The sequence below is a fragment of the Pteropus medius genome, unplaced genomic scaffold (assembly GCF_902729225.1).
Source record: "Pteropus medius unplaced genomic scaffold, Ma_sr-lr_union100, whole genome shotgun sequence".
Taxonomy (NCBI): Eukaryota; Metazoa; Chordata; class Mammalia; order Chiroptera; family Pteropodidae; genus Pteropus; species Pteropus medius.
In genome coordinates, this window is record NW_024356249.1 from 8,329,006 (window position 1) to 8,351,570 (window position 22,565).

Sequence of the window (22,565 nt, forward strand, 5' to 3'; positions counted from 1 at the left end):
TAGGGTTATTGTACAGAATAAATGCATTGATGTGAAAAGAACCTAGCCAATGGCTGGCACTTTAGTAACTAATATTGATTTCTCTTCTTTCCCTTACATATTTTCTCTTCTAGTCCACTGAGGATATTTCATTCCTTTTCTGATTTTTTAATGTTTCTGACCCTCTAAAATTTTCTTTGTAATGAAAATATAATAAAATCAAAATGAAAGGGGTCTTCAGAAAGGGGTCTTCAGAAAGTGGTCTAAAATTATTAAGGTCTTTAGAGCTGGAAGCAGTCTCAGAGAACTGAGTGGAAACATAGATGGTTAAGGGAAAGAAATACATGTACAATACACAGAATGGCACCTGGCACATAGTAAATACCATGCACGAATGCTACTACGTACCAGGCTCTATGCTAGGCACACATCATGTGAAAAACAGAGCAATAAACTACTTTTATCCAAATGAATATTAGAAAGTGGATGACATTCTTAAAAGGTGGGGACCGTTGAACTACAGGATTTTTCCCCCCCTTTAACATCTAGTAAACTTAATTTTCAAGTTCACTCCAACCAAAGGAATATTCAGGGAGAGACCTCTTTCCCTTAGTCAGCTGGTGTATTCTCCCAGCTGCTTCAAGTTTCTTATGCACATAGGTAGTATGGCAATGATAAACAAAGTAGTCTTTTGATTTTCCCCAGTCCTGAAATGGCTGAGACATGATAGCACTATTGAGTGCCATCAGAAACAGAAATAGTGCCAGGAAGAGTTATATACACCATGATACTCAGTGTAGAATATTTCAAATTGGATTGATTTTCATTCAAAGAGACTAGTTTTAGGTGCAATCTGTTTTTTAATCTTGCAAAGAACATGAATAGCACATAACATTTCCAAGGATACCAGTTTCCTGGAAGGGAAATATACAATGCCTCAAGAAAGGTACATTCCTTTTCATTAAAAAAAAAAAATCTTAAATTTGAGAGCAAATGTTTACTCCTTTGAGCCGAAGTTAAGATTTAACAAAGCCTACTACCATATCATAGAAATAAACGGAAGGAAATACTCCAAAAAAGTAAACAAAGTTATCTCTGAATGATGAGATTTTTTGTCTGTTTTCCTAAGTTTTCTAAATTGCTCTATCTTTAACGTATTTTGAAAAATTTCAAACTCACAGAAAAACTGCACAAGTAGTACAACACTCATATACACTTATATAATCAATTGTTAACATTTTATACCTATGTTCTCTATTCTGTGTGTGTTGTGTGTGTGTGTGTGTGTGTGTGTATTGTGTGTACCCCACTCATCCTTCTGTGGAACTATTTGGGAGTAAATTATAGACATCTATCCCTCCAAATACTTGAGTTCATTTCATCTAACAACATTCACTTAAATAATCAATATATATTAAATTCAGGAAATTTAACATTTATGTTCCGATAATCTTTATTATAGTCATTTTCCCCACTAATATAAGACTCAATCCAAGACCATAATGTATTTAGTTTTTAAGTCTCCTTAGTCTGAAATATTTGCTCAGTCTGTTTTCTATGACACTGATAATTTTGAAGAATACAGAGCAGTTATGTAGCAAGATGTGTTAAATTTGGGCAGTGTGATTGCTTCCTCATGACTGGATTCAGTTTATGCAGTTCGGGCAAGAACACTATATAAATGATACTGTGTCCTTCTCGGTGCATCATTTCAGGAGGCACGTGGTATCAGTTTGTCCGAACACTGAGGATGTTAACTTTGATTATCTGGTTAAGCTGGTATATGCCAGATTTCTCCACTGTAAAGGTGTTCTTTTCTACCTTTGTCATTACTAAGATATTGATGAAAAGATAGTTTGAGACTGTGTAAGTATCCTGTTCCCCGACAGACTTGCACTCAATGATTTTGGCATTCACTGATGATTTCTGTTAAAACAATGACTACTGATATGGTGATTTTCTAACACTACAATTCCTTCTATATTTATTGGTTGGCATTAACTGTAAAAAAGAGCTTTTCCTTTTCCTCTCTCCATTTACTTGTTTGCATTAATATGTACTCATGGATTCTTTTCTTGTTCAATATGTTATATTCATTACTGTCATTATCCATTTTAATACTTACATTGTTTCAGATTTAGCCAGTGAGAGCTCTTTTGAGCTCCTGTGTTTCTGAAATGTCCCCATTAATTTCTGAGTACTTCTTTACCTCTTTGACACAGCAAGATGTCCAAGCTCATCTTTATACAGTCCTAGAGTCAACTATTTTCCTAAGGAGCCCTAATTCCTTTTAGTGGGAAATGATACTTAGAAACCAAGAACAGTCGTGCTAATTACCAAGGGTGTTGTTGCTTCTAGGCCTATAAACATACATACATATTATACATACAGCAGAACTATTTTCAACAGAATCGTGAGCTCATGTTTTTATAGCTAATTCCAATTTTTTAAGAACCTCACAGGATTCTTCCTCTCCTTATCCCATTCCATATCTATATACTCCTTCCTTCCACTAGGAAAACTGACTCCCAGCAACATCAGATTTACTCATTTGCTCAACCAAAAACACACAAAACATATTCCAGGATTACTAGACCCATACCACTACCAGCAAAAACTCAAGATTCTTTGCTTTTGTCTTTAGATTAGATCTGAAAGTATACAGATTAAGCACTGTACTAAAAATCTGAAAATTGAAATTTACACTATCATAAGATGAATGGGTTAAATTATGGTAGATCCCTGTTATGGAATACTATTATCACTTAATAAGACTACAATGGATCTAATGTATTTTCGTGCAAACATCTCCTCCCACATCATTACATTTTAAAAGGTTATGTTGCAGAATACATGTTTTTACATCATGTAATAAATAAAACCAGAACACAAAACTATATATCTACGTGTGTGTATATGAATATATATAATTGATCCTCATTATTCAGATTCAATATTTATGCATCTGCCTACTCACTAAAATTTGTAGCATGTGGTGGTCATTTGCAGACATGAGCAGAAGAGCGACAATCTGAGTCATCACATGCACCCATTCTCAGCTGAGGTTGAACTGGATGATGCTCTGCCTTCTTGTTTCAGCTCATGTAGTATAAACAGTCTAATGGTGCTGTTTTTTGCACTTTTGTGCCTTTTCTGGGAGGACTTCGCTGCTTAAAATGGGCCCCAAGTGTAGTGCTAAAGTGCTGTCTAGTGTTCCTAAGTGCAAGAAGGCCATGATATGCCTTATGAAGAAAATACACGTTAGGTAAGCTTTATAAATAAGTTTATAGTGTTGTTGGCAGTGAGTTCAATGTTAGAGGCTCACAGAATCCTAACTCTGTATTTCCCATAGGAGTAATGGTTAGGTATTCACTAATTCAGTGTTCCTGGTAACTTTATAGAACATAACTACTGCAAATAATGAGAATCAACTGTATCTGTATGTCTGTGTATATGGTCATGTGTGTTTCTGTTAAGATCTGCCAGATATGGATGGTTACACTTGAGAAGTGGGGACAGAGATTGAGGAAAGTTGTTCAAAGAGAATCTTAAGCTTCATCTGTAGTTGGTGTTTTTTTAAAAAATACATTAAAGAGGGGTGGGGCACTACGAAACTCATCAGCAGTAACATGACAGAGCTAGGACAAAAAAAAGGTTATACTGATCCTAAATTTCATGCTTCATACTAATCACAGTTTACTGTTTCTCTCAGTTCATTTTCACCATAAAAAGAAATGAGGAACTAATCGCACAGAGTAGTGGAAACTGGTAAAGTTACTGGTTTAGGGAATGAGCTCTAGTAGAAGCCACAGGTTTGAATCCTGGGTTTGCCACTAACTAGCATTATTCTTGGGCAAGTTACTTTAGCCTCTCTGTGTCCCAGTTTTTTCATATATAAAAAAAGCATAATAATAGTAGTTATTTCATAGGGTTATTATGGAGAGTAAATGAGTAATGACATGTAAAGTGCTTAGAATAGTACCTGACCCCAGAGTAAGTGTTCAATAAATATTAGATATCACTTTATCATTTACTACCACAACTGAAGACAATGACTGCTCCTAAAAAGAAAATGACCTATTAGAAATATGTTTTTAAGTTAACACCCTGCATAAACTAAGTAGCTTTTCCTACGTATGGCAAAAAAGAAATAGTACTAAAAATTCTCATTCTTTTCCTGGATACGAGTTTATTTTCACTTCTTATTCCTAATAATAATAATATTATATAAAAAAGCACCTGCAAACATGTAAGCTACAGACAGGAGGTTGAAGAAAGTATCTAGCTGAAACGTAAATTTGGTGTATATACCAACAGTATAGAGGCTAAAAGGGCATAGCAAATGCTGTGAAATTTTTAAGACTTGTCATTCATGAATGTTAACCCAGTGTCAAAAAGCATTCTTTAGACATGTCTGAACATTTGTCTGAATTCATATTTGTACATAATAAATATTAGGGCAATAAAGCTTATAGAGGTGTAAAAAACAAAAAAGGCAGTATGTTCTACAGACCAGATTTTCCTTACTTCTCACAAACCTTGCTGAAAATATACTTATTGTTGCTCCAAAGCATACTTTCTGGAAATAAGACACAGCACTTAAAATTAGCAAAATGTCTGAGTCCAAGCCTAAAAGTGCCCATAGCCACCAGAGCTCTAAACTAAAAATCCCTAGAAATTATTTTTCTCTACAGTCAGTAGTTTTTCAAAACTAAGACAATGCCAGCGGTTTATAATCATTACCTTTCTAATTCTTTAAATTATATATAGAACACTTTTATTTAATTCTAAGAGGTTAGGATAAACTAGATTAATTCAGAAGGGAGTCAGTCAGAAAGTTTGGCTGAGGTAAACTTTTTCTTAGAGAATTCAAAAAATGAAATATTTGGTTTATCTACACATTAAAAATGTATACATATATACATGAAACAAACAACCTATTTGATTTCAATTCTATGTGGAGTAAAGGTAAAACAATCTGACAAAAAATGAATGAGAACAGGAACCAGGAACTCTAAATAGGCATGAAACCTATTTACTTTTTGTTTATAAAATATGATTTCTCCGTATTAAAACTAGCATAAAACTTGAATTTTCTCCTCATTCAAATTTACCAATTTTGCAAAGATGATTACATTTTTAAGGGCAGTAATAATAGTACCCTGAAGAGAGTACTTACTAAGTGTTTTATTGTGCTGTTTTCCATAATCATTTCATTTAATTCTCTCAACAACCTGATGTAAGTTCCCTCATTACCTCCATTTTATAGATGAAGAAATTAATTATTAGAAAGGTGACTTACTCAAGTTCACTTTCAAAATTACTACGTAGCAGAGCTGGTATCTGAACCTAGATTCTGACTCTGAACCGCTACATTACACTCATCTCTTAACTACTAAACATACTGTCTCCCTTCAGACAAAGTAGGAAATAAAACCCCAGAGGAATTTTCCCTTTTTTGCATTTTTTTTCTATTGTGTTTGTATTGTTCTTAGTGCATTTAAGATTTGTTTGGAATCCAAATAAAACAAACTGTTCCTAATAAAATATATTAGCTGGCAGTGAAAAGGGCAAAGACAGAGGAAAGGAGTAAAGTTAAAGGTAAAATATTTGCTGACAACAGCCTAACATATTTAAATGACTGCCAAGAAATTCTTGTTCTAAAGGCTAAATATAAGTCAGCCAGAGACATTTTAGTGCTGCCCACCAACATAATAAAAATAATGGCTCTGGGCTGTGGTATCCATACATAACAAGGGACACAGTCATTCAAATTGAATACCTATGTGCCAGGCTCTCAATTCATGTATCACTAAATCTCTGTTTCAAAGAATAAAATTCAAAAGGGTATGGATTTTCTAAAACAATCCTTATTCCTAGATTCTCCATCACAGAATTAAGATTTCTTTTAAAAAGTCCTTATGTATTCCACTGTATGGAACAGTTGTAAATGACTATCTAAATTTTTAGGAGAATCTACTGAAGTCATGTCTTACAGCAGTCTGCTGAGTCTTGCCTTGTAGAACTCTACATATTCTGGAACCAGATTTCAGGACAGAATTTGCCTTAAACAGCAGAGAAGCCTCTATTACTTGTTATTGAAAACAATGGGCAAGACCCCAAGGAACACTGCTATATTCTTCCCTACCCAGTGAAAAATACCAGAATTACATATGATCTATTTTTTCCTTTGAAGTATGGTTCACCTTTAAGAGACAAGAGGACAAACAATGAAGAAATTAAACTGATATCTCAAAGTGTTATTTTATTCCAGAGATAAAGAGTAGTATTTATATTACATATACTAGAAAATTTTAATACAATTGTTCAACTCTAAAGCAAAGAATAGCACTGGCATTAATGGGATTAATATGTATTCATTATGTGACTACATTCTATAATGACAAGAGAAAAGCTAGAAATTCTCATACTTCAAAAGGCTACTATCTTATTGAAAAATTAAAGCTATAATAATTACTTTTCTTAACAAAAATATCCTTGAAAAGTCACCAGACTAAAGCTTTGGGTTCTGGAGCTTCTACAAATTCCTCACTTTACTACAGTCTAGTTTACTTTAATAATCTATTAATATTAAAAGAGAGTTCTCCTAAATGAAGATTGATGCCCATATCTGGGGTGTTTAAGAAATACTTGAGTTTCAAGTAGAATTTGTCTTGAACAATTATGATACCAACGTATAAAAATTCCCATTTTCAGGAAAGAAATAACTCATTCCTCTCCTCCCAAAACATTTATTTCATTGCCTACCCTATCACCATTCTGTTGACACCACACAATTCCACAAAGAACAATCTGAGAGGAAAAAACCAACCATCGAGTGTTATCTCATAGAAGTATACCATTAATACAGCCTGCATTCCAAAACAATGCTATACAGTTCATTTATTTTGATCATGCTTCTATTGCCATCTGTTTGCATAATAACCCAGCAACTGGTGTAAGAGAAACTGCAAACTGATACATGAACTGGTGACTGATGCTTGGAAAATAACCTAGTAGCAGGTTATTAGAAATTTTGCATTCTGCCTCAAAACTTGCTCCATTATTTAGATGAACATCTCATCTGATGTTTCATTTAAAAGAAACCAAAATCCAACCTCTCAAATGCTAGAGCATCTGGCTGGATAAACTACACTGCAATACTTACCTAGAGCTGTAAAATCTGAACCAGATTTGAATAGAGCTGAAGCAAGAAGCTGAAACTGTAAAAGAAAAATAGAAGCAAATTAGCTGGCTAAGTACATTAGAGAAAAATAACTTCCATAATTTTGACCATTTATTAGCCACTGTATGTCTCTGCACAATACCAAATTCTTACCAAATAGTGGCAAGAAGAGTACAGCATTTAAAAAATATGCTGACTTTTCTACTGGACTGCTCATAATTTTCAAAAATATTAGACCAAGTCCTGGTATTATTTTATTTTAAAAATGTATTAAAATATGTATTTATTAACAAACAACTGGTCAACTGAAATAAAGAAGAAAATTACTAATCTGGGAATCTATTACATAGAGATAGTTACTCTGGACAGTTACTGAATTCTTAATATATATGCATTCTCACTTCAAAAATAAATACAAGCTACTGTAAAACACCTGATGTCTCTGCTATATAAATCAAACTCTGAGAAAAAAAGTATGGTTAGTACATATAGGCCATTCCTAAATTACAAGTTAGATTGGGATTCCACAAGCATGTATAATTATATTCTTATATAATTACAAAGGCCTTTTTCACACTGAAATAATAATGTAATTGTTGATTAGATTCCCAGGCCAGCCAATTAGAGTTACTTTAAAACAGACTCTATAACTGAATAATGATGAAACAAAATAAGACAAAACTATTCCAACACTGGTAATTTAACAAATTGGCAAAAAATAAAAATTTAGAACTATTTAATTTTGAATGAGGATGCTAGAAAACTGGCAAGTTAGAAGAAAGGATAAGAGTAGAAAAATGAGTAGAATCTCAATGGAGTTACTTGGCACTTTGCAAGGCTTGAGCAGTTGATTCCACTGATTCCCCAGGATGTATTTTACACCTATGCTTCCAGCCTTTAAAATTTCATGTTATCAACCATACTAATATTTGTAAGCCCTGATTAATGGCCCTTTGAAGGTCAGAAAGTGGACTAATATTCCAGAAGTAACTAAGCAAGAGTTAGGAAAAAGGGGGCTAAAAGGAAGAGTTAAAAATATATGGAAGTTCTTTATATATGCTGGGTATCAGTCCTCTGTCAGGGATTATCTACTGCAAATATTATATCGTCTGTGGCTTGCCAATTTTTTAGATAATATCTTTTAACAAAAATTGAATTCTGTTGAAGTCCAATTTATCAAGATTTTTCTTTTATAATTAGTGCCTCTGTGTTATGTCCAAGAAATCTGCCTATCCCAAAGTTGTGAAGATAATATTTTCTTCTTGAAGTTTTAACGTTTTGGGTTTTAGATTCAGATGCATAATCCATCTTAATTTTCAGATGCATAATCCATCTTAATTTTCATGTAAAATGTGAGATAAGGGTTGAGATATCAGCACCATTTGTTAAAAAGACTTTATTTTCCCCAATGGACTTGGCACTCTGGTTAAAAAAAAAAAAAATCAACTGATTCCATATATATGTGGGTCTATTTCTAAACTCTATTCTGTTCTATTGATCTATTTGTCTACCTTAAGTCAGTAGTATCACAATGTCTTGCTTACTAAGGCTTTATAAAGAGTCCTGAAAACCAGGTAGTATGAGATCTCAAGCTTTGTGTTTCTTTTTTTAAGATTGTTTTGGCTAATCCAGGGCCTTTGTATTTCCATACAAATTTCAGAATCAGTTTGTCTATTTCAACAACAACAAAGGAACCGAAACAGCAACAACAACAACAAACAAACCCAAACTTTCTGGCATATTGATAGGGACTGCATTAAATTAAAAACCAATCTGGGAAGAATGAGCATTTTTATAATTATTAGTCTTTCAATCCATAAATGTGATGTATCTCTCCATTTAGATTTTTAATTTCTTACAACAGACTTATTACTACATATTCGATTAGTTTTTTATATTAATATAATCAGGTTTTTAAATTTCATTTTCTAATTGTTCATTGCTAAGATAAAATAATTGCTTTTTCCCCCCTATAGATCTTGTACTCCGTAACCTTGCTAAATTCACTAATCTTAGTATATTGTTTTGTAGATTGCATGGGGTTTTCTACATACAAAATAATGTTATCTACAAATGCAAACAATTTTACGTCCTCCTTTCCAACCTATATGTGTTTATTTCTTTTTCTTATATGCCGATAGAGGATGTCCATTGACATGTTTTTCATAGATGCCCTTTATGAAATTTAGGAAGTTTCTTTTTATTTCTAGTTTATTCAGAATTTTTTTTTTTTTCAAACAGGAATGAGCTTTAAATTTTGTCAAATGCCTTTTCTTCACTTACTGAGATGCTCTATGGTTTTTCTTCTTCATCCTGTCAAAGTGGTGAATGATTCATTTTCAAGCGTAAAGCCAACCTTATATTCCTAGGATAATTCCCCACTTGGTCATTATGCATTAACATTTTTATATATTGCTGGATTCATAAAACTTTATTAAGAAGTTTACATATATATTCATGAGCTGTATTGGTCTATAATTTTTTTTGCTTGTGATATCTTTGTTGGGTTTTTAAAACAAGGTGAAGCTGCTTCATAAAAGGATTTAAAAAGTATTCTGTCTTCCCCTGGTCTCTGAGAGTCTTTGTAGCATTGATGTTTTTTTCTTCCTTAAACAGTTGATAGAATTTACTGATATAGCCATCCACATGCAGAGTTTTCATTGTTAGAAAGTTTTCAATTACAAATTCAATCTATCTGTATTTGATACGGAGTTCCTTAAGATTTTCTAATTCTTCTTCTGTCTGCATTGATAAGCTGTGTCTTTCAAGTTACTGAATTTGTTGACAAATTTATTCATAATATTCCTTATTACCTTTTAATGTGTGTAGGGTCTGTAATGATTTCCCCTTTTCATCTGTGATGTTGATAATTTGTTTTCACTTTTTTTCTTGATAAATCTTTCTAAAGGTCTACCGATTTTATCTACTTTTTCAAAGAACCAACTTTTCACTTTTTAAATTTTTTTCTGTTGTTTGTTTCCTATTTCACTAATTTCCTTTCTTCTAATTATTTGAGAGTTCATTTGTTTCTCTTTTCTACCTCCTAAGGTTATTGGCTATACATATGGAAAGATGTGGAGAAAACTGTCATTTAAATAATCTGATTAAATAGTGAAACTAATATGTACGGGCCTAGGATTCTCACAGGTACCAACTGATATTATGCAATCTGAATAAATCCAGACCTCTCTTCCAAACTCCAGTTGGATAGTTGAGTATCCAACTATCACCTCAACATTGCAAGTTGGCTTTCACAGGCATCTCAAAATGAATATATATATTCAAGATTAAACTCTCGATCCCAGTCTGGAGCTCCCTATCCACTACCTACCACAAACCTGGAATACCCAGAGCCTTCTCATTTTAGTTGATAGTAACTCCATTCACTCAGGCCAAAAACTTTGGAGTCATTTTTTTCAAACCTTACATTCAATCCATCATAAAATTCTGTTAGTTTTACCTTTAAAATATATTGAGAATCCAATCTATTTCAGTTCTCACTATTTCTACTACTTTGGTCTGAGCTACAATAATCCCTTGCTTAGATTTCTATAATCTCCCTCATAAGTCTCTCTGCCTCCATCTTCATTCTCCTTTAGTCTATTCTCAATACAGTATTTAGAGTGATCTAATTACAACAGAAAGCAGATCATATCACTGCTTTGCACAATACCCTGAACTAGCTCCTTATTCATTCAGAGTAAAAGCCAAAGTCTCGACAATGGCTTAAGAAGTCATTCACAATCCGATCTCTTAATCCCTGCTCTTACCTCATCTCTGACTACCCTCACTCTCTTCATCTCGACTCAGCCACAATGGCTTCCCTACTGTTCTCCTAAACAAAGCCAGAATGCACTCACCCTAGGGCCTTCCCTTTGCCAGGAATTATCTTCCCCAAGTTAAGTGGCTTAGGCCACTGCTTCGCACTCGTACTCTTCGAGCCTTTGTGAAATTCTCAATGTGGTCTATTATAATCATCTTACTTAATACTGCAACTGCCCAATTTTCACCCCTTATAATTCTGATCACCCTTTACACTTTTTATCCCTCCTGTGCCTAGCAGAATGCCTGGCACATTGTATGGACTCAGCACGCATCTGTTAAATGAATAATACCAGTACTGTGGAAGCTCAGAAGTGTATTTAAACGAGATGTGCAATACTGATTGAAAACTTGTTTTTCTCTTTCCTTCTCTATTATAGAATCCTCCCTGAAAATGGCAGAATTGATTTAAGCATACTTTACTTGAGCCTTCCCTAGAAAAAAAAAAAAGGTCATTTTCATAAGGTTTACTAGAAGCTCATCACTAATTTAGAAACCATGTTCTGCAGACTGGACAAAAGCAAAGAACCATTATTTGGTAGTCTACATTCATTTCCCCAATAATAGGTCTGACAATGATACACCATCATGATAACCACCCCCTAAAAAAAGAAAAAAATCTAATAACCGTTTTTAGTTGCTGATATAATAATCTTTTAATATAATGAAAATTCTGTAATACATACACAGTAAAGAAAAACTACTACAGAGAATGAATAGCAGTAAGGTCTTTCTTGGTAAGTGGAATAATTTCTTAAAAGTGAATATCTATATGCCTTACTAACAAATACTCTAAGTGTATATGCTAGAACTGTCACCAAGGAATTTCTTCCCCCAAAACAAAACCTGTTCACATATTTTTAAACAAAATAATCATCTTACAGACCAGTAATTCTTAATATCAGGATGTTTTCAGATTTCTGTTACATAAAAGCAGATAGAAAAAAATCTTATGGTGAGGGTATTGTTTTGAAAAGTTTCTGAAGTGATTCTGATGCTGACGCACATGCAAAACACTATTTTAACTACCTTCTACTAGGGCTATACTAACTCTTGATAGATAAAACTTTTAAGAAATAGAATATTAGTCTGTGGCATACAAAATCATAATTTGAGACTACTGAGGAAAGAAGAAAAGGAGAAATCCATCACCAAAACTTAAAAAATGGCTCTGTTTGAACTTGAGACACCTCACTGTCTTGGTCTTTCCCATTAACTTAGCTTTAAGAACAAACTGTTTTCTTTGGCCAGCTTGCAGCTCACACAGCTGAAATTATTTACTTGGCAATATTTTATTTTGTTTTGGCTTTGAAAAAATGAGAGAAAAATAAATGTTCCCAGGTTATAGCCATTTTAGATAGACTATGGAGAAAACACAAGAAAATCTATTTATAACTTTCAAACCCATGGCCTAACAAATAAACATGAATGGTCTCTTTACAACTATGTTCAGTTATAAACCATAACAGATTAAATCAAATACATTCTGCTACTTGACAAAATTGTGATAATTTCCCCTATTTCAAATAGTATCATGAACTGACGGAAGACTCAAGGAAAGACAATTAATTGTCCCTTTCAGGGGGGTTCTAAAGTGTGTTCTGATGATTCCACCAATACTGAGTAAGAAAAATAAGATTTATTTTCACAATAGACCACTACGAAAGAGTGTCTCTTAATTTTGGTGCCAAGGACATGTAGGCTCTATTGCTTGAAAGTACAATAGACCTGGTGCCTGAAAGTGACCTGATACGAAATTTGAAACCTGTGTCAATGCTTAACAGAGAAAAGCACTGCCTGATGTTGCTATTACAAAGCCAAAGCAAAGCAACAACTAACAGAGAAATAGATGTAAGGGACAGAACTACATAATCAGCACTAATTCTGCGAATGGAAGGTAAAATGGATTGTAATACAGATGTTGCTAGATGAACTATGAATAAGGATGGTTGGCAAAAGGAAAAAGTGACAAAAGGAATCTCGAGTTAGTAAGAAAACAGGCTGTAAAACCATGTAACTTGTTGCAGGTATATTCACACACTGTGAATAGCAAATAATAAGAATATTGAATCTTCTGCCTCCATCCCATGCCATGTAACGAAAAAACTGAAAAGTAACGATCTGCTACTAGTTTCTCAAGCTTGGGGACTTCTGATGAATGAAATTAGTAGTACAGTCGAACTATACTGCTATAACATTCATATATCAAGGCAGCAAGGATTCTACTTCCACCACCCTATCTTACTTTCTCCCTACAGAAAAGGGGAGTTTTCTTTCTTCTCTTAAAAGATTTTGTCGTAGCCATACATATTAAACCATTATGTAATCTTTCAGTAAAAGAAGCATGGAACTATGAAAGTAAAAATTTCTATTACTTTCCCAATACACAAAACTAATGTTTTTTTGTGTGACTTGAATAATATATCCCATGAAAATAAGTTTATTCAATTTTTATTTCATTTGCTCTGTGCCTTTTTTAATATTATTAGTGTCACCATATTTTCCTCATTTTCCTTTAAATATCTAAGAGCAACATCAGCAAATATAAGTTAGAAAGACTTTTATTTAAAGCTCAATTTCTGAAGTTTATTACCCTTTACCTCTTTTGTCTCTTCTGGGTCTGAATGATCCACAGTTATATAAAGATCGTTTTGTAAATATTTCAGGGCACTAAGGGGATCCATTTGGGCCTTTTCTTCAAACCTAGAAAATGTAAACAAGAATAATAATTGTCTGGAGTTATGAGAAAACATCAGAAATGTCTTTCAGGCCTGAAGTGGAACACTCTATGTATGGGTTATTATTAATATCTTAAAAACTTGTGTTTGAGAACCCAAAAGTAAGAACACTGTCATGTAGATAATGTGGGTGTGGAGTCCTAAGATGTAACAGTAATGCTGGGCGGTCACAGGCAGTTGTGTTTTTAGAGATGAGGTAAGAGCACTTCCTCCCTTCCTCTTAAAAAACTATAAGCTAAGATAAAATCATCTACAAAACATAGTAAACATGTTGAATATTTTACATAACAGAACTGTAAAAAAGCCAAATATGTTCCATAAAAAATAAAAATACTTGGTTAGATAAGTGTAATATGCTTTTTTCCCACCAGAAGTACTTAACATATTCTAGAAACAGAAATGAGTATAGTTTCTTTCAATGAGTATCATTAACACTGATTAGATATTTTTAATGAGACTATTTCAATGCCTCAGTCAGCAATAACAACAATAACAAAAACAAAAGAGCAACTCATCAAACATTTGTTATGTCCTAGACACTATATCAAGCATTTTACACATATCATCTTGTTTATCCTCACAATAACGCTATGATGACAATGTTTTATCATCAATTTTTTAAAAAACAGAAGAGAAACTGAGGTCCAGAGAATGAATCTGGCCAAGATAAGAGCTAGTAAGTGGAAGAAGAATCAAAGACAGGTCTATCTGATTCCAAAGCTGAAAAGGAAACGAGTTCTCTCATATATAAAAAAAAAAATCTGTTGGTATTATTTATTTAAATAAGATAATGTCCTTTTGTTACATATTACATATTAATTTACATAAACTACATATTAATTTATTTCTAATAAATTTGTATGCTTTTCAAATGTACAAAGAGAAAGAAAAGACAATTTCATTTAAGAAAGAAAAATAATGAGCCTTTCACAACGGTGTTCAGGCTGATGGCATCAATAATTTCCTGTCTTTAAAGCAAATCTCACTGATAGGGTACCTGTATTTCAGGCAGGGGCAAAGACTAGCAAAAAACTAACAGCTCTCCTATACCAGACAATATCATGATTGTCAGCCAGCCTTACAACCCTCAGATAAGAGTTCCTTAGGCAGAGGTCACATTACTCTATCATCTTGTCCACGACGAATTAGACCAGAGTTCTGGCATCTAAGCCAAAAGCAATCGTCTCAAGCTTGACTAGCAGTTTATAAAGTTGGATGGCAGAATTATTCTCAATACGGGCACTCTCTCCAAGAAACCCCCTCTAAGAGGATACTTTCTCTAAGGTAATCGGAATGTGAGATACACAGCACACATAAAAGGCAGACAAAACTCAGAAGGTAGTAAACAGAAGACATCTACCTACCCTTTCTTCCTATCTACCTACCTATCTACTAAAGCCAAACTTATCTACCTACCTATCTCATTCTTTCTTTCCTTCCTTCCTTCCTTCTTTCCTTCCTACCTACCTACCTACCTACCTTGTGTTTGAGAACCCAAAAGTAAGAACACTACCTACCTACCTACCTACCTACCTACAGAAGTCACGAGGTTGAGGAAAAGCAGAGTCAAGAGTAATAAGTAAAACTGGAGAAACAAGAGGAAAGAAGCAGAAAGAGAGAGGCTCAGTTATAAGGAAAGTCACTATAGTAGCTCCTAACTAATAGAATTATTCCAATATCCTAAGCAATTGTCCATTAGGCCTCACTGTTTAAATGCTAAGGAAGTGCCTGAATTCTCTAGATATTCTCATAGTAAATTCTCTTTCAGAGAGGTCTCCTAAGTATGTCTTTCTCCTTTGCAACCTGAAATAACCTAACCAACATACACCTACCATCCTATTAAATCTAATAAAGAGATTCATTTTCCTGGAAGTTACGTTTTTTTCTCTTCTTTTTCTAAGCTTTTTTTTGGCTTGCAAACACATTACTGAACTTGTGTCTGCAGTGTAGAATTATATTTCAGCCAACAATTCTGCTCTGTAAAAGGAACAGGAATTAACCCTATTACATCTTTTTTTCTTTGGCCCCTTTTATCCCCTCAATCATCAACAAGTTTGGAAACTTGAACATTATAGAAAAAAATAATAGTGGCACTTTATTTACTGTATCATGTGATACCATTAAGAACAAAGATACGCTTTTGGCATACAATATACCTCTCTCCCTCTGAATTTATATTTTAACAAAACAGAATAAATAATCGTTTTCCATAAGAACAAAAATAAATAAGCCAACCCGGCAGCATAGGGTAAGTTTCTATATAATGAAAGCCTTGGTCTATAATTTAATATGAAATGTGAATTAAAAAGATAATTTTCATGTTCCACTCAATTCATAGAAAGCAATGTCTATCTATTCTGCCTGCAATGTAGTAATATCCATCAAACTCTCTAATTCATCTAAGGTGGTAGAAAAAAAAGGCCTGTGTCTTTTTAAGTGTCTAAGATGGGCCTTTAACTGTCAGTTCAAATTAGTAAACAAGATTCTTAAGATGCCCTAGCAGTCATCCTGACTGCCCTTTTTCTCTCATACCCATATCAAATCCATCAAGAATTTCTGCAACCTTCAAAGTTTATCCAGAATCTTACTGTCTTTTCTCTCTTTTATGTAGCATTTCTTCTTCTGCCTTCCCTCAAATGGTGGCAGTCCTCAGATTATACCCTGTACCCCTCTACTCTCTTAAGTCTCTTCGAGCAAGCTTTTTCCTTGTTCATGTCTCACAAATGGAACATCAGCCCATGACTTTCTCTAAATGCTAACAGATCATCTCCAAAACCTAAAGTGTACCAACTGAACTACATAAGCCTGTTGTTTCTGAAGAATTCCCCATCTTAGTGAAAATAGCCATGGCCTTTAAGTCTGTTATAGAAGAAAATTCAGAATGGTTTTTATTAAAAGATAAGTCTGAATGTGTCATTTTTCTACTTAAAATCTTTCAATGCTTTTACTCAGAGTAAAAGCCAAAGGACCTTCAAAATCTGAACCCCTTTTTATCTCTCTGACCTCATCTCTTACCATAATCACCTCACTTATTCCACTTCTACCACACCATCCTCCTTAATTTATTACTCAAATAATTAAGTCATATTTTTAATTGAAATTATTGGGGTAACATTGGTTAATAAAATCATATAGGTTTCAAGTGTACGATTCAATAATACATCATATGTATACTGCACTGTGTGTTCACCAAAGTAAAATTTTTTTAACCTCAGACAGAGGTTATGTGAAACACTTTCCCCTCAAATATCTGTATGATTCATTCTCTCATGTTCTTTAGGTCTACTCAAATGTCACCTTTGCAGAGAGGTCTATCCCAATAGTCTTATTTAAAAATCACATCCCCAGCTCCCTCACTTATACAAAAAATTCTTAACCTGTTTAGTGTTTTTGATAAGACTTACTATCTAACATATAAATTCTTTATCATGTTACTGTTAGTCTCCCTTCATTAAGAATGGAAATTTAGGGACAGGAATTTTTGTCTTCTTCACTGACATATCGACAGAGCCTAGGATAATGTCTAGCACATTGTATGTACTTGATAAATATTTCTTAAATAAGTGAATAGTTTTAATGATGTTTATAAGGATCCTTAGGTGGCTGCTTTGGCCATTTTACATATGAGCAAAGTAATCTCCAGGCAGATTAAGTTAGAAGGCTTGAACATCAACTCAAGGTCTAGGTATAGTACTTTTTCCAATATAAGGCATTAGCTATAGAACTAAAGGCAAAAAGTAATCAAAATCAGAAATGAGGAAGAGTACTATGTTCTATATTTTTATGCTATTATTACTCTAATTAAAAATAATCTATATAAATGGATGGGGTCTTTAAACATTCTTAAATGCTCCTTCAAGTGCTTTTCTGGTTTAAGTTCTCAGATGAGCCAGTACGCTTTCTTTCCCATAGCAGAAATTTCAAATGATTATTTGCCCAAGCATTAAAAACTGAATGTCTTTCAACTTCAGTCATTTTATGTCATGACTCATTCCATACAAGATTTACAACAGTCTTTCACCATTTATTTAAAAGTTTAAATGATTTTTTATTAATTATTCTTTTATTGTTTATCCATCTTCATTCCTCATTCTATGCCTTTACAAACACACATCACTAATAATGATGTTGGTATTTGAAACTTAAAACATGCCAAAATACATAATATTTCAGATTCCCAAAATGTCATTTCACCTGCCCACTGATATATTTTTAAAGGAAAAAAAAAAAATGCCAAAGATCAAAAAGAATAATACTTATCAGGATGGCTGGGCTGTGGGAAAATGAATAATCCCTATTTACTTCTGGAAGAAATGTACATTAACTTTCTGGAGTGCGACTGATAATTCATCAATTCTACCACAACCCTACAGAATTTTTAGATAGGGGTGCATATAGAAGTATATAATATTAATTATAGTATTATTTATAATGGCAGATAAGATGAGAATAATCTAAATAGCCTACAAAAAGAAACTAGTTAAGTAAATTACACAAAACAAAATACTATGCAGCCATAACTATAATTTGTACTTGTATTTATTAATATGGCAATGTTTGTATACATATGCACTGGAAAAAAAATCAGATTCAAAGCAATATAATCCCTATTTTTCAGTTAAACAAATAAAAATCTATGTGTGCACCTGTAGTTCGAAGAATATATCTCAAAATATTAAGTTTTTATTTCTGAATGGTAAGATGACAAAAGATTCAATTCTTTTGAATCTTTTCAAAAAGATTTTCTCCTCTAAGGAGAGAGGACTTATTTTTTTTCCTTATTATTATCCATGCAATACTTTTTCAATTAAAAGTCAGAGGGAAGTGTTTATAAGTAAGTTCCAATCTTTACATACAGTGCTAAATAATCTACTTTAATCTCTATTGGGCTTTTGGTCAGGAAATTTTAAAAAAGAGCTCACCCTAACATTCCAACTACCAGTTGTTATATATCTGAGGTAAAAAAAGAAATCTCTAATTTCCTTTAGTCCTTATAAAAACAAATTCTAACATTAAGTACATTAAGTAAAGTACTAAGAAATAAAATTTTAGCAGTGTAAACATTAGCTGAAGGTACCTTAAACTTAAATCTGGTTAATAAAACAATATATCTCTTGTCATTCAGCCAATGTGAAGATTCAGAGCCTTTCTCCTGTAGATTCTATAGAATATATACTAATATATATAAAAAAAAATACTAATTATTCATGGTAATGCCAAAGAAAAAGAAGTAACTAGCTTTTGTTATTAATTTCTCTCTCAAGCACAACTTGTGAAAGCAGAGAAAGGAACAATAAGCAAACACGATATGATAAAGGAATATGGTCTAATTTATACCCATGCAGGGATTTTTATGTATTTATATTCTATATTATATATAATAAACATATAAACACACATGTGTATATACATATACATGTGCACGTGTGTGCATGTGTGCATGTGTGTGGTGGTGGTGGTGAAATGATAAACTTTGGAGTTAGAATATTCAGGATCAAATCCCAACTCTGTCATTTACGGTTGAGTGGCCTTACAAGAGTTACATAACCCATTTTAAAATGGCTCCATTTTTTCTTTTATAAAATAGTGATAAGAACAGTATTTACTTCATTGGCTTATTATGAGAATAATATGCAGGATCTAGCACACAAAAATTGCTCAATAAATGGTAGCTATTATCATCATTAAAGGCTAACTTTCTCCTTCCAAACTGTAAGTTTTTATCATCTAACACTATCAGTAACCAAAAGAACAGATATACTTTTCTATACTTTTAGTAGCTTATCATCTGCTAATGCGAAAAAGCAAACGTGACTCAGGAGACATACATGAAAATGTTTGATTACGCGATTTTGCAATTAAATGACAAAGGTAATGATGTAAAACTATAACCATATTTGAAGTTATATTCCAAAACATCAAATTATAAAGATATTATTTAGTCAATGATAGTATCACATTCACTGTTAAGAAAGTTATCAACAGGTCAGGCGTATGTCAATAATCTAGAACTGATGTCATCTGTATAGGTCTGGCCTTGAGTTACTGGACAGTAAGTAGCAGGTTCATCACTTTCATAGAAACTTTTTCCATTATTTTAAGTTAAAAAATTTCCTTCTATGTTTAAAGATTTTAGCATCGATATTTATCTTTACTTTGTATCTCCCTTTGAAAGAGGAAAGCAAAAATAAAATAAGGAGAATAATAGGGCATTAACAAAGTCATGATCTTTGCAGTACTTACACTGTCATGTTACTAAGTTTCCAAAGACAAAATCCCATCTCCAAAGCTTAGGTAATGCCAACAACAGCTGATAATGTTAAATAAAAGTTTTCAGTGAATTATTTTTATACCTGTGTTTTCTTATGAGGTACTTGCAATGCCTCAGTAAATAATCTTTTGAAGGCCTACACAACTTCAGTGACCAGAAGTCATCTAATCTCATCTTTGGGGAGCAAGATTTTCCTGGATTCCCACCAAATAAATAATGAACCTATAATAAACAAAATAAATGAGATTTTAAAAAATGCATGCGTAAGAAACCATGTAAGTCATAGTAAAATTTCTTCATCTTGCTAGCAGAGTGTAACAGGTAATTTCCTTAGCCTTGCTCATTTAAAAAAGATCAAAACATTATTGCATTTCTACCCAAGGCTTCTCTTGATTTTTCTCAAGTTTCCATTTTAATTTAAATTACTGTGGCTACTTCCTTAAATTACATTTTATATTAAAATGCGTTATATTACCACAATCACACTGACAATGAAAACATGAAACAAAAGCAACGATAGAGTGAAAGTTATGAAAGGAGACCTCCACTAAAACTGGAGTTGGGATAGCCTGTAGAGGTAGTTCTCACTCTCTTACCACTGGAAGTCAATTACCCCCATACTGGAAGACATCAATTACAGATCCCAACAGGAAGAGAGGTACCTTTTTCTCCCAAACAGGAAGTACAACTACTTTACTACTCCAGCAGGAAGATTTTCTTCTTGCCCAGCAACAAGCCCAACTAACTGAAATGCTGCAGCCCAGCCAATGAAAAACTGGCGTCACCCAAACTCTTTTCTTCAAAATGAATTTTAATTTTCCTCTTACTGATGACTTCCTTGTCCCACCTTCTTTTCTAAGACTTCCATCTTGAATAACCCCTCAGAGTATCTATCTGCTTGCTAGGTAAGATGTTGCTGAATTCATAAGTCATTTTTAATAAAGCCAATTAGATCTTCAAATTTCATGTTCAATGTTTTTTTAACAACAGTAAGAAACTAATCCAAGATATAGTTTGCTTAGGGCAATGAATAATGGGGATTATCAAGTAATCGCATGTTGATCATAATAAATTAAATCTTTTAAAAAAACCACATATTTTGAATCACTAAAGTCATCAATAACTAGAAACTTTTAAAAAATTTTAGCATTTTACTTTTGCTTTAGCTTTAATGTCAAATATTAAACGGAACATATAATTTGTAAAATAACTTTAAAAATATTCTGTTACTCAATTAATACCAAAAAAAAAATGCAAAAGCAATAAAATCTTTTACCTAAAGGTTTCAAATGATACATAATTTAAATAATCACCTATGACCTAAACAGAAAAAATACAGGTTCTGATCCCAATCACTAAACTACTTATAAAGTTTAAGACAGAAATATTTAAACCACTTTGAACACTTAGTGACACTAAAACTTCAGAATGCAAGGCAGTTTTCACAAGGCGGATCGAAAAGACGCGCCACTCATAGATAGGAAAAATAAAGATAAAAAGACTTCTGATGCTGAAAATCTTAAATCAGGAAGTTATATATACCTTTCACATTACGGAACAAGGTACCCAAATGCTGAAAACTGTAAATTTTTTACTTGGATATTCATATTATAAACAGCAGGCCATGCTATATATTTGATCTATGCAGCTAAGAAGCAGCCACAGACCATTTTCAATAGAGGAAAAATGCCAGGAATTATGGACTATGAAAAAATGTTTATTTTCTTAAGGAATTTTAGGGAGAAATGATATTGAACGTCTGCTACATAGTCTATTAAATGTCTGTTCTGTATTATAACTTTCTACTCAAATCCACTTAAAAATAATCAGAAACAGATATATTTTGAGGTTCTTTCATGGAAAATTTACAGATCATTGTAGTTAGGATACCTTGTGTAACTCATCATAAACAAGCTGATGGGCAAATCTTGGACATGGTTCTTCTTCCTGAAGGCTTTTACTTGGATTATCCTTTGCAGCTTGATCATTTTTATAGACGCAAGACCTATAAGACATTACTTTTAAGGCATCCTATCTTAGAAAATTAGCAGTATATATATGTTAATACAATTGTAGATGGCGAATTAATTGCATGTCTAATTACCGACAAAACAATTATAAATTTATTTACATAAAATCTTGAAGTTCTGGTCATTTTCATAAAATTATCTGAATTTGTTAGAACTGAGTTCTTAAGTTCTTTTAATGTCCATTAAAACCTCACTTAAGAATATACCTCATGTTATGAAACACAAATGGCATTTATGAAGGCTCAAACAATAAAACTACAGATTTTCATTTTTACTGTAAATAAATGTCATTTTTAAAAATACTAAATTCCTTAGTTGCTGAGTACCATCTTCTATTAGTGAATGAAAAAAATTCTCTTAAGAACCTGTTTTGTAGAACATTCACTTATACAGTAATTACAGAATAGCAGAGCTAGGTCCTCTCTAGATCCAAAGCAAAATGTGTAACACCAGCTCTGTGAGATGCTCTGTGACAAAAAGGTCCTAAAGTGAAAATGCTAAATAATAATGCCCCCCACACTGCTCTAGTCAAATTGCTT

The 22,565-nt window shown here is 32.9% G+C and overlaps 1 protein-coding gene across 3 annotated transcripts in view; it reads right to left on the reverse strand.

Annotated features, from left to right (window-relative positions):
- The window catches only part of MKLN1 (muskelin 1), a 291,211-nt gene that overhangs the window by 9,472 nt on the left and 259,174 nt on the right, over positions 1–22,565 (reverse strand). For all 3 annotated transcript variants that reach the window (XM_039860791.1, XM_039860790.1, XM_039860792.1), the window contains 4 exons: positions 21,887–22,001; positions 20,079–20,218; positions 13,588–13,690; positions 7,148–7,202 (listed from right to left, as the gene is read on the reverse strand). In XM_039860791.1, the coding sequence (XP_039716725.1) occupies positions 7,148–7,202; positions 13,588–13,690; positions 20,079–20,218; positions 21,887–22,001 (413 nt within the window). The remainder of the gene's footprint in view (positions 1–7,147; positions 7,203–13,587; positions 13,691–20,078; positions 20,219–21,886; positions 22,002–22,565) is intronic.